General features: G+C 35.6%; 1 protein-coding gene across 8 annotated transcripts in view; it reads right to left on the minus strand.

The window, feature by feature from the left end:
- Window positions 1–222: 222 nt before the first annotated feature.
- The window catches only part of CTCFL (CCCTC-binding factor like), a 29,932-nt gene continuing 17,559 nt past the window's right edge, over window positions 223–12,595 (minus strand). For 5 of the 8 annotated variants that reach the window (XM_039499277.1, XM_039499279.1, XM_039499278.1 and 2 more), the window contains 6 exons: window positions 12,156–12,276; window positions 11,005–11,154; window positions 8,771–8,931; window positions 6,178–6,360; window positions 5,200–5,323; window positions 223–2,988 (listed from right to left, as the gene is read on the minus strand). In XM_039499277.1, the coding sequence (XP_039355211.1) occupies window positions 2,831–2,988; window positions 5,200–5,323; window positions 6,178–6,360; window positions 8,771–8,931; window positions 11,005–11,154; window positions 12,156–12,276 (897 nt within the window). In that variant the 3' untranslated portion in view covers window positions 223–2,830. Of the gene's footprint in view, window positions 3,022–3,309; window positions 3,351–5,199; window positions 5,324–6,177; window positions 6,361–8,770; window positions 8,932–11,004; window positions 11,155–12,155; window positions 12,277–12,595 lie in introns of all 8 variants that reach the window. The other 3 variants (XM_039499272.1, XM_039499274.1, XM_039499275.1) reach the window with 3 other exon arrangements.

A 12,595-nucleotide genomic window follows, 5' to 3' on the forward strand; every position in this document is an offset into this window, starting at 1 on the left:
TCATAACCTGACTCAAGATACAAAAGTACTAAAAGCCTCCATCCTGTAGTTCTTATTCAGACAGAATCACCACTGGTTTCAGTGAAAAGTGGAATTAGATTGAATGGCAAAAGACTACAGTTAGGAAAAGACTCCTCATGGAGTCAAAGTACTATCTTTCTATCTTCAAAAGCATACATTACTTTCAATTTATAAATGGCTTAAAATGATAACTACTGTGAGTTCACAAACAAGAGAAAATATCTTTTATTTGAAGCAGTTTGATTTTCTGGTTTAGAGTAAGAAGAAAGCCAATTTACTCTGATTCAAAATAAACAGTTTATACACAAAAAATGGTCAAATGTTTACACAAACATTGTTATGAATTTTAAACAAAGAAACCAATGTTCTGATTTTCAGATGAAGATTGTTAACATTAGAGCATGCTAAGCAAACAATACCATTCACACTTTCATAATAGAAACAAAACCATTCTTAAAACCTAGGTCTTGTTAGGTAATTTAAGTAATCAGCATTAACTATTAGCTTATTAGAAATAGGTAAACATCACCATTAGACAAACTGCCACAGAATATGAACACAGACTATGAATCTGAACAGCCACATAAGATTGTTATTATGGAATGTAGGTGAAACAAACTAGCAAGGTTAACTGGTTCAAGTACACTGCCTTCCCAAGGATTCTAAATGACTTACATTACAAAACTGGATGGAGTATCGCACTGCATTATAAAAGCCGTAGCTAGCTGTAGCTAATGTAATCAGTAGTTGTTTAAGGACTTGATCCTGTCCTGTGGTAGGATGCATCACTCTGTATCTCGTTAACCTGGGTACTCCAGTCTGCAAGGTGACAAGTGCCTTGGTGAGTTGCTCACCACCATTAACTCCTAGATGTGTGTTGGTGCCCAAGAGGGTGACATTGCTTTCCCACTTCCAATGGTAATTGAGTCTCAGCACATCACAGGATCGGCCTTATTTCGAAGTAGGGTAGCTGCTACAAGCTATCTAGTTATACTTGCCATGTAAAGGACAGGATAAAGTTCTTAATACTATATTAATTGAAAAGAAACATACTTTTAAGAGGTTAATAACTGCAACAAAAACATGTGTGTGTTCTTTCAGATGTGAATACTTAAACTCAGTTAACTTGGAATGCACGGAACACAGAAGAATCTTATTGTCATGGCTACAAAAGCATTGTTAAAAAGATAATTAAAAACCTATAGCACATAATTAGGTCTACGCGCAGAATATAAGTGGGGTATCAGTTTGAATTTACAGTATGTGTAGCTTTGTGTTAAAATATTTGCCTTAAAAACATTAGAATTAGGCTGTCAGCCAACTAAAGTGAACCAAATACTGCACTTCTCAGGCAAAACCTTTGCTGAAGTTATGATGATGTTTTGATTGAGTAAAGACAGCAGGATTTGTAACGCTCATAGAAACAATCCAGATATATAAAACATACTCCACATCTGAAAATCAAATATGTTGGGTTTTTTAAATTAAAATAAAATTTGTTCATTATGACTTGTTATTAAAACTAGTTTAAAAAAGCATGTTTTCACTGAAAATGCTAGTATATACTTAAAGTATATATTTTCTATTTTGAGCATGCTTTCAAAAATTAATTGTAAATGCAAGTAAAAATAAGTGAATAATGCAAAAATTGGTTTTGCTCACTGTAACCAACAACAAAATCAATCAATCAATGGTACTATTTGCGATTGTCATGAAGACTGAGCAGTAAGACTGGTATAAAAGTGGGGATTCCAACAAATTGGTAAAAAGCTAAAATGACTAGAATTTCATTGCTTTTTACACACAGCATGTCCCACGAGCATTGTTAAAATACTTTTTATATTTTTTAAAAACAAGCATATATTATTAGAGGCCTGAACCAAAGTGATTTAAGTCAATGGGAATCTTTCAAATGACCTTTATATGTTTATCAAGTTCCAAGTATAAACCCATTCTTACAGTCATCTGCATGTAGCTACATGCAGGACAGCTATAGCGCAAAGTGGTTAGAAAAGTCCTAATAGTCGACCAAAAACAAGGCTCTGATTCTCCTCCCACCCTGGTGTAAATCACAAGTGCCCCAACTGAAATCAATGGAGCTACACCTGTGTAAAACTGGTGTTAAATAGGAGGAGAATTTGACCAAGGCCTCACCCAGTTTTGAGGCTTGGTTGTTATGTTACAAAAGTAGTGTCTTTTTTAAAATTAAGAGATTAAAAGTATACATACTGTAAAGTTAATAATGTTACAATAAACTTACTAACAGGGTACCCAGATGCATATCATGGTTCTCAGATTTATATATATATATAAAAAGTACTATATTAGGCTAAAATTGTACAGATTTGTTAAGATCTTTAGTGTTCCGAGAGCAGACCTAGCTATGTTCTTTGCATCAAAATAATGTTGCCTTTCACAATGTGCTCACCATGAAGTAAATGCAAACAAGCTGAAAGTCACACAGATCTGGATCTGACATGAGCACAGAGCTACTGTGGAATAAATTTGCTTGAAAACTGTATGTTATTCTATAACTAAATCTGGAAGAAAAATGAAAAGTAGGTTGAATTTATTCAATTTACTTTTTTTCCATGGCCTAGTTTTTAAAATTTGTTTTTCTTTGACGCTGATGTGAACATGTTAGAATATATGTGGCTTTCACGTAACTTTAGCTAACAACTTTTTAGCAACTTTTACAGAAACCAATACCTTCTACAGCTTACTTCCCTTAACATGCTTACAAACTTTGCACTAGTATACAAACTGACATTCTGTACGTTAACAATGGAAATCAGAACTTGTGTTTGTATTATTTGTCCATCATGTTGAGGATCATTTCACAAGTTATTTCTGTTTTCTGCTCCCTCGGAGTACTTGTTTCTATTCCATATACGACAGGGGCAATCTCACTGGCACGGCATTCAGTGTTCACAAAGGAAACATCTTGGAATGATCCCAGGTCAACAGCTTTGCAGAAAAATTAAACATCATAATTGTCAACTAGAGAAAGAATGAAATACTAAATGAATTTACCATTCTGCAGTTTCACTGTAGGGGGGAAAAACATTTTCAGTGTCTATAATGCCCCACTACATTTTTTAATTTTAAAGTCTCCAATTTTGGAGGATGAGTACATTCTGTTATAAATGTCACCTTGCTACCATTAGGATTCTGTTCTCAACTTTGGTGGATCAATTTAGTTGTAATGTGCAATAATCAATGCTACTGAGTAGCACCAATGATTTACTAATCAGGAGAGACCTCAACATTAATTAACTGGAGACTTACATACTTCTCACATCCATGGCAGAATGATGAAGAGGGAATTCCTTTAAAAAAAAATTTAAATTCATTTTCAACAGCAGCAGCAGAGCATGTTATTCATCAGTCAGAAAGACACCACAAATCCATTTTTAAACCTGAGCAAGAGAGTCAAAAGTTCTTGTGATACTATGATCTTTTAATAAGCCAATTATATATCTATATTTTATAGTCAATATTCCAAGTGTGTGTGGAAAACTCTTCCTCTGCCCTTGTTTATCCCCAAATACTAACCACTGAAAAAAGTAATTTGGACTCAGTGCTTTAGCATGTAATATCTGAGAGAGTCAGATAACAGGAAGTAGTTGCATTCTGTCTCTAGTGCTTGTAGAGAGATTATTTAAATTCCAGCAAACTGAATTTCTCACCCCAAGAGCTGAAGATGTACAAAAATTCTCATAGTCTGTATGTAGCAAACAGCAGCAGCAAAAGTCTACACAACATAAGTATTGCAAATACAAAAACCACAAGCAAAGCCTAGGTCTGGGCCTACACTGGCATTTCTTTTAAAATCTTCAGTCACAACCATTGCAGCCTTACCACTGAAAGGAGTGGAGGGAACACTATTGTAAAACCACCTGCTGATGTTCCACCTTGAGATGTATTAATCAGACTTTGAAAAATTACAACATCACAATTATCATTATGTGAAATGTTATCCCAGTGGCATTGTCCATACAGGGGAGAAAAAAAAAATCAGTGTAAACTGCCTGCCAATACATTAAATATTGTGTTGCCTACTCATGCTTAGAAAGGGTCAAATAGGACAAGCTTGCAGTGGATCAATGAGCCAGTACCTTTTCATATTGGCTACCATCTTGTACTCCAGAATCTAAGCTTATTTTCTGTTTAAATTACTATATGGCCCTGATGACTGTAAAGATAACCTTCAAAATGTGAACAAATAGTAAACCAACACAGCGTGAAACACTACCTCAGCAGAGATGCCTAAGCTGCTGGCAGGAGTTCTCTTCGAGAGGTTCTCAGTTTGGTAACTCACTTCCCCACCCTTGATCTGCCATAGCCCAGGTAGCTCTCCAGACATGATGCAAAGCTCACCTTGACTCCCTCACCCCTTTTGTAAAGGCTGCTGAGGAGAGTGAGAGAAACACATATCTAGGGGTAATCCTTCTGTTCATCTTGTCATTTTTAATTTATGGGATAAGCGCCCAAAGTACTGGATGGGAGCCTATAGCTGCATTTTAAAAATCAGAAATAACAACAAAACAAATGTGTCCTCCCAAGCCTGCAGACAGCCTGACACAATAGCTTTGAGGTGTGAACTGTCTTACTCATCTCAGTGGCATGTTAACTGAGAAGCCCAATTTTGTTCAAAATAGTCATTTTTACTATTTCTCTGATGACCAAACACAAGATAAAGAAGAGGAATTGATCATATTATGAAGACATGCTCAGTTTACTCTAAGCAGCATTCTAGTTTGGCATCACAAATGGGAGGAGCTTGGTTTGTGGTACTCAGGAGTTTTCAATTTGGTCCCTATTGCCTGCTGACCCACGCTGATCCACACAAGAGAACTCTCTGTGGCCTTCGTCTTCCTTGATTAAAGAACAGTGCTGCATTTTTGACTATTGCAGGGCAGGGAGACTGGGAGGAAACTTGCATGAGCAGGAGAACAGTGGCTCCAGAACAAATAATTGAGCAATGACTCACACTCAGATGACTGGGCTTTCTGACACACACAAAAAGGTGTCTGAAACAAACATTCATCCTATGTTAGCACTTAAATTAACTTCACTGTGAAATATTAATTAAATCACAGGAGGAGATTCACGGCTTTAGCCATATCTGGTTGATTCCAATTTACTTGATTAAATTCTAACTTATTAGCTGATTACCTTCTTGCTTAACATCATGTTTTAGTCTGTCACATCTTTTCTTTTTGCCCTTGCTTCCTTTGCGGCGTGTAACAGATTTTGCCCTCACCAATCCACAGCTTTCAGAATGCTTATGCATATTATTCTGATAGGACAATGAAGCACAGACATATGAATGCAATTATGCATTTTAAATACAAAGAGACAAACATTTCAAGTTTCTAATATATAGATTTTAGAAAACTAGAAAAAAAGTAAATTAATCTCAATGACTTGCTGCTTATCAAACTTCTGAAGATTGTTCCAGTAAAAATTTTTAAATTCCACTTTAAAGGAACATTATAAAGACTGGCAGACTTAAAATCAGATCTAGCATCTTTGTTTGATTCATAAGTGAATAAAATTGATATTTTATAAACTAATTTACAAAGAAGATAGGACCAGATTTTGAAGCTACTATAATCACAAGTCCAAACAACAGTAACACTTCTTGTTGCTAACACAGTATCCTGTGTGCTCAGGAAGCTGGCTGATACAAATTCTGCTGGTAGCATATGGTTTTGAAGAATAGGATTATTATTCTCTCATTCACGTTGCTGAACTATTCCTTATATTTTCTACTTTACACATTTTCTCAGTTTCTTCTGTTTGTCTTTTGGTACCTATCTAGGATACTTTCCAGATATTTACATTTGTTTCTTATTTGCCTTTTATTTTCTATCAATAGACTATTTGCACGTTCAATCTTATTAATTCCGAACTTGCACTGTACCAATAAAATTCTTGAAACAAACACCTGGCCTTTATATAAAGTGGCAAATTGTCAATGTATTAACCCTTTGATGTAAAATCTGGGAAAAGCCTATTGGTGTCTCTGCATCAAGGAGCTAGCAGGAGATTCAGTTCAGCCAGTAGTCTGCTTCCTTATAAAAATGAGGTATGTAGTACTTAACTAAAGATATCTCCCCATTGAGATTCCTTAAAAGGGAAGTACCTTACCCAGCGTGAATAGCCCTTGCCACATTTAGGGCATTCATAAACCGTTGGTTTAAAATTGGAATCATGGTATTTCCTGAAGTGAACAGTTAGAAGCTGCTTCTGCCGGAAGCATTTGCTGCAACATACACAAGTGAAGGGTTTCTCACCAGTATGTGTACGCTTATGCACAATCAAGTGTCGTTCCTGAAACAAAGAAAACAATGTTTAAAACATAACTAACTTTTTGTGACAAGCAAGAAAACTAGAGTCCAAGGTTGTTGCAGTTTCCTTAATTTGTCTCACAGAGCAGAGGTACTGAAGAACATGTAGGGTAAAATTCTGCTCCCACTGAAGTCAATGGCAAAACAGTCACTGACTTGAATGGGACCAGGATTTTACTCAATGTGTACCATCACTTGGAGAACAGTGATCCCTGAAATAAAATGTTAAGGGCTGAGTACTGAGATTTAGTTTGTATTTTCCTAAATTTTTCACTTTACCGGAACATTCAAGAGTGTCAATTATTTTACTGTGCAATCATTTAAAGAATGGTTGGAACAAAACAAACCTTTTCAGAAAAATGAGAGAATAAGTTAACTGTTTTGATTTTTTTTTTTAAAAAAGTTATTTCAGGAGTTGGTGGGTTCTTAAGACTTTGTCTCCTACTGTCCATTGGAAACTCCACCCCTGCAGAGTTTGCACAGCCCCAATGATGCAGTGAGATCCACTGATATGGATCATGCACCTGGAGACACGCTGAAGGAAATGGAACTCTGTAGGGAACAGTCTATGCTAGCCCATCAGAGCCTATGTAATTAACAGTGGGAAGGAATGACTAATAGCAACGGTATCAGACAGGGTAGAAAAGATTGCTGCTTGCAGAGAAAGCACACCTGCATACTGCAGCTTCAAAAACCTCTTCAAGATCTGGCTTGCCTCCTGCCCTCTTTTCCCCAGACAAGTGGACAGCTGACTAGATAAGAGAATGCCTGTGCCCTCCTTTCCTCGGACAAGTGGTAACTGGTGAGTTCAGAGGGCTAAGTGGTTTTAATTCAACAGAAATTATTTAAAATTAATAAGATGCTGAAGTTATAAAGAACACATGTGAAAACCCATATTATTGAGCCCTCAGTATTTTACACTGTTACCCACTTCAAGGGAGCAATGGCAAGATAAAGCTATACATGGTTTCAGTGGGCTTAAAAGCCCAGCCTTAAAAGTTAAATATCCCTTTCTACTACAGAGTATGCTTGTCTGATTGAGAATCCATGCTTTTGATCCGTATTTAGTTATCTTCTCTCTATATTTTAAGTCTCTTCCTGAGTGTGAGAGAATCTTTCTAAAAATCAACAGGCAGAACAAGTCACTAAATTTTCCAGTGACAGTCCTAAAAGCAATTAGAGCAGGAGTCTCAATGAAAGAATCCTGTGTGTTTTTTATGAGTTCTTTTTAGAAAAATTCATACTACTATAGCATGTTTATTCTTTTGGCTTGTGAAGATTTTAACTGTGCTAATGTATAGTACATACATTGCTAATGTAAGAGTAATGGAGTTAATAAACTGTTACGAACAAATAAATATTCCATAGAGCATGGCCACATATTTCAGTTTTTAAATACGACAGATTTCTAAATACAACTTAAGAAGATGAAAATTCATCATGTCTGGACTGCACATAATTCTCTAATCAGAGCATCCAAAAATAAAAGTCTCTTTGGATTGAAATATAGTGTAAAATGATTTGTCTAGAGTGTCCGTAACTCTTTAATCACATCATCCAGGAATGAAAGAAAGACTATAAGGTTATATATTGGGATAAATATGCTTCCCTATGTTACTGATATAGCAAAAAATGTATGAAACATATAGCATGATTTAATTCTTCCATTTTCAGATGTATGAAAATTCCTTCTAGAATAGGTATTAGATAGAAATATGTAGAAATACATTCTGATAACAAAAGGTCCACTAAGAAGTTTGTTTCAGCCAAGGCCAGATAAATAGAGCAACGCTGATTGAGGGTATGAACAAAGCTGTGTAATGAAGTTTCTAAAGAGTTGTCTATATCTGCAAGATATGGGGTACATCTAATCTATTAAAAATGTAAGTTGTGTAAATCAATTAGGCAAGGAATATAGTATCCTATGTCAAAATACTTTTTATGAAAATAACCTACTCCAGGAATCCAGTCTTTCCTGACATTTTGTATTGCTGGGCTTCCAAGCTACTTTTATAGCATATTGTTATTTGTTTTATATAAATGCCAGTTCCGATTGAAAAACTTTATTCTGTACATGTTGAATACTACAAATAAGATGCAAATACCATGTTTTGTTATCACAATGGCAGTGAAAATAACTGCTCTTATTTTCTACTTTCGAACAGATCATGTCTGCATGATTTTTCATAAGCAAATAGTTTTAAGATTTTTTTGCATTACTAATTTATCATTCATTCATAAACCGGTTATCTTGCAAATAAATATAAACACAGAATTTTAGCTAGATTGTGGTAACAAATAACTATGATCAAAGCAAATATAACCCCAAAGCCAAGCCTACCCCACAGAAATATCAACTGAATAAGCAATCCCACTCCAATTAATGTAAATACCTGCTTGCATGCATAACTGCATTGATCACATTTGAATCGCTTTTCATTTCTGTGAGTTTTCCTGTGCTGAATAAGAGCATAGCGCTCATGGAAGAGAGCTTCACAATAACGGCACTTCGTCGCTACGGTCAGGTAGGAATGCAAATTACGTAAGTGGACACCTAAAACAGTTTTAAAGATCATTACACTGAAAAGTTGTGGTAGCTGAAGATGGATATTTGGATGTCCATAGTTTCAGACAAAAGGCTAGTCTGTGAATAGTCCTGAATAGATGTACGGGGGGGAAGGGGCGGAGAGAAGAAAGCTGACAAGGAACCTTCCCGGCCCTTACTACCTCTGTACAGGAGCCAAAAAACAGTCTACTGGCATCACCTATGGGGAGCAGCACAAAGGACCAGATTTTCAAAAGGTGTTTAGGCGCTTAGTGGGATTTTCAAAAGCACCTAAGCAGTTTAGGTACCTACCTCCCATTGAAATCATTCTGCATCTTCAGGCACCTAAGTACTTTTGACAATCTGGCCCAAAATGATATTTACCGTATTGTAATATGGAACCTGCAGTATACGTGGGCTTGTGGACAATCAATAGGTGCTTGTTAGGTGATAATCTTTGAACAAAGACAAATTCCATAAGTAAGCACCCTACTGTATTCCTACCTTTATGAATAAATATTTAATTGATTTCAATTTGAGTTAGACCTTTAGTGGGTTTTCCAAATGTGCCTCTCTTTATATGCCTAAATACCTTTAAAAATGTGGCCCTTAATGCCTCAACCCACCTCATTCAAGCACTGGGAGCCCACTATAACTTATTTAATCAAATACACACACACTTGTGATGAAGGCATGAGCCTTTGTACAAGCTGAAAAATGTGCAGTATTGACCCCAATTGTAACTTTTGGATATTCAGCACTTTTGAAAATCAGGTTGGTACTTAAGTATCCATTTAAGACCCTAGCTTTAGGCTCCTAGTTTGAAAATCTTGGCCTTTGTGTATAAATTTGTTTGGAACCTGTCAGTTATATTGACTCAATTATAACAAATAGGTTGCATTTCTAATACGGTGGCTTGTTAATGGAAATCTGGTTTCTATGATGTCTTCATATTACTTAAACACATCAATTTACAAGTGAACTATATGGATACTGATAATTTTATTGGTATGCAAATGAAGTATTGTTTCAGATACATAGTTAGTATAATCATAATTCTCTTGGAAACTCATGTGGGTTTGTATTTCCAATATAGTGGTTTGTATAACTGAAAATTTAATCTGCATATATCCAGCTTTCATTTATGATATTTTAAGCATAAATTTGCATATACACCAGTACTGTAGTGATATTACTTGCAGGTGAGAAAAAAATCCACGAGTTGTATAAAGAATTTAGGTATCTACAACAGAATATAGTGGTTTGCTTTCTGCTTGATGGGAAAAGACCCAAAGAGATAAAGGTCATTTCTATTTATTGTACACCATCATCTGTCATGTCACATGAAACTTACAGAACCTGAAAATAGATCTGCTACAACTGCTTAATGGAATTTAAAAGTTATATAGTACAAATATCGCCTGTTAAGCATATATGAAAGCAAGATTAAAAGTTAATATACACTTTATGAATTGATTATGAATGTGATTCCTTGTACTCTTTGAAGTCTCATTAGTGAAATGCTCCAAAATTCACAAGTAAAGTTAAAAAGACAGTCGAGGACAAATACAAAAGGTACAAGCAGATCTTATATATTCAAAGATATCAGTATATTAAAAACATTCAATATATTTCTAGCTCCTCAGATTTCTGGTCCGACACCCACTTTTATTTCATGCTTGGGCTGGGGCTGGAACAGAATCTGGAAACTGTGACAGTCCCATCAAGATCTGCTCCTTCTGCCACACTGAGTTTCCACTCTGTGCAGTAGAGAATCTATGGCCTAGATTTTTGTTACGGCTGTCACTCTGGAAAATGGATTTTCCTAATGCCACAGGTATTTAGTAATATCTTGGAAATGTTAACTCTTGAAGTGGAGCATTATAACTGTACCAATCTATAGCAACCACAAGATGGCACCACAGCCCCTCATCACGAGAAATTCATGAATATTTTTTCCCTAAGAATACTTTAATGATAAACATAAGTCAATGAACATTTTTATAGCCTATGATCAGTAAGAAAAGATACCAAAATTCCCTATGCATTTGCATTCCATTTTTTTCTTAAATCCAAACTCACCCAAATCACTTTTTCTTGCAATAAATGTATTACAATGTGGACACTGGTATCTGGGCCCATTTTCACTATGCTTCTGTAATATATGGATTTTCATGGTACCACTTTGTGTGAATCTGGCCTGACAAACATAACATTCATAGGGTTTTTCTCCTATGAAAAAAGCATGAGAAGTTAGATAACATATGCTCAGCAGCTCTACATATATATTTGATACCAACACACCTCTTCCATGGACATCTATAGCCCTGATGCTGCACTGTGATCGACCTGCATGAACCTCTGTGCCCGAACAGAAACTCATTAACTTCAGTAGGAAAACTGCATGATGTGTGCAGAGATCCACACTAGTTTACAGCTGATCCCAATGCAGGATTTTAGCCTACAGAAGTTGTGAGCAGAACTAATGACAGTACAAAGCCATTTATGTAACTTAAAATATTAGTTTGTTCTTTTTTTTCTGCTGTGTTTAATGTAGGAAAATACATAATTGCTAACACTGAATTGGGTTAAATTCTGTTCTCAAGCAAACTTTGTAATCTATTTGTCTTCACGGGGATTCCATAAGGAAATAGGAGACCACGTCAGGAACAAATTACTTTTGTTATTTTGCCATAAATATTAAAATACTGCAAGTTATAATTACAGGATTTGCAGTTACTCATTTGGCAAAATAATTTACATGAAGGGATTGTATTTTTAGGAAACAGATGTGCCACAGTCATGCCCACATTTGGGGGCAGCTTTTTTTTTAAACCCTCCCTGACTGTCAGACACATGCCATGTAAAATTAACCAGGCCTGATACAAAACTGAAAATTGGATCACAGAAAACAAGCGCACACAAGTGAAGACGCTGAACGTTTTATTTCATATGTCAGTTTAAACAAAATAAACACAATTAAAAAAAATTGTCAATCTGATAGGCCACATTTTCAAAAGTAGTTTTAAAAACAGACCCAACAATTTTACATGAACATTTTTCCATATATGTTCTTTTGACACACAAAACATAAGTGAAAAAACTGTCTGTGTAAAACTGCAGCAGCAATTTCAGAGGCTGGATTGAGGCCAGTTTAAAAAAAAAACTGTAGTCCTACAGATTTACCAGAACTGTAAAATATATATATTAACCATTACATTAGTAAATCTTACCTGAATGAGTTACCATATGTCTTTTCAGCTTATAGGTATCTTTGCTAGCATAACTACAGAGGTAACAGTTATAAGGACGTTCTCCTGTGTGTGAACGAATATGACGCTTCAATTTGCTTGCCTAGTGTAAAAGTCAAAAATGTATTCAACACAACCCATATTAAAGGAACACTGTCAACTTAAAATCTAACCCATTTTACAAATGTAGCAATTTCAAGTTCTACACCAGTCATTAAAACACTCTTTCAATTTTAGTGGATTTGCAACCACAATTTTTAGAGGTATTTTTAACATCCCTCCCCTGCATGGAGCATTGGAGACCCACACAAACAAAAGGGAAACTTACTATGCAGGAGGAAACAATGAAACTGGCCCTGCGTACACCTCCATCAAATGCACAAAGGCTAGGATTTTCAAAGCAGCCTAATGAGGGCACCTAT

This window comes from Mauremys reevesii, linkage group 13, assembly GCF_016161935.1.
Source record: "Mauremys reevesii isolate NIE-2019 linkage group 13, ASM1616193v1, whole genome shotgun sequence".
In the NCBI taxonomy this organism is placed as follows: domain Eukaryota; kingdom Metazoa; phylum Chordata; order Testudines; family Geoemydidae; genus Mauremys; species Mauremys reevesii.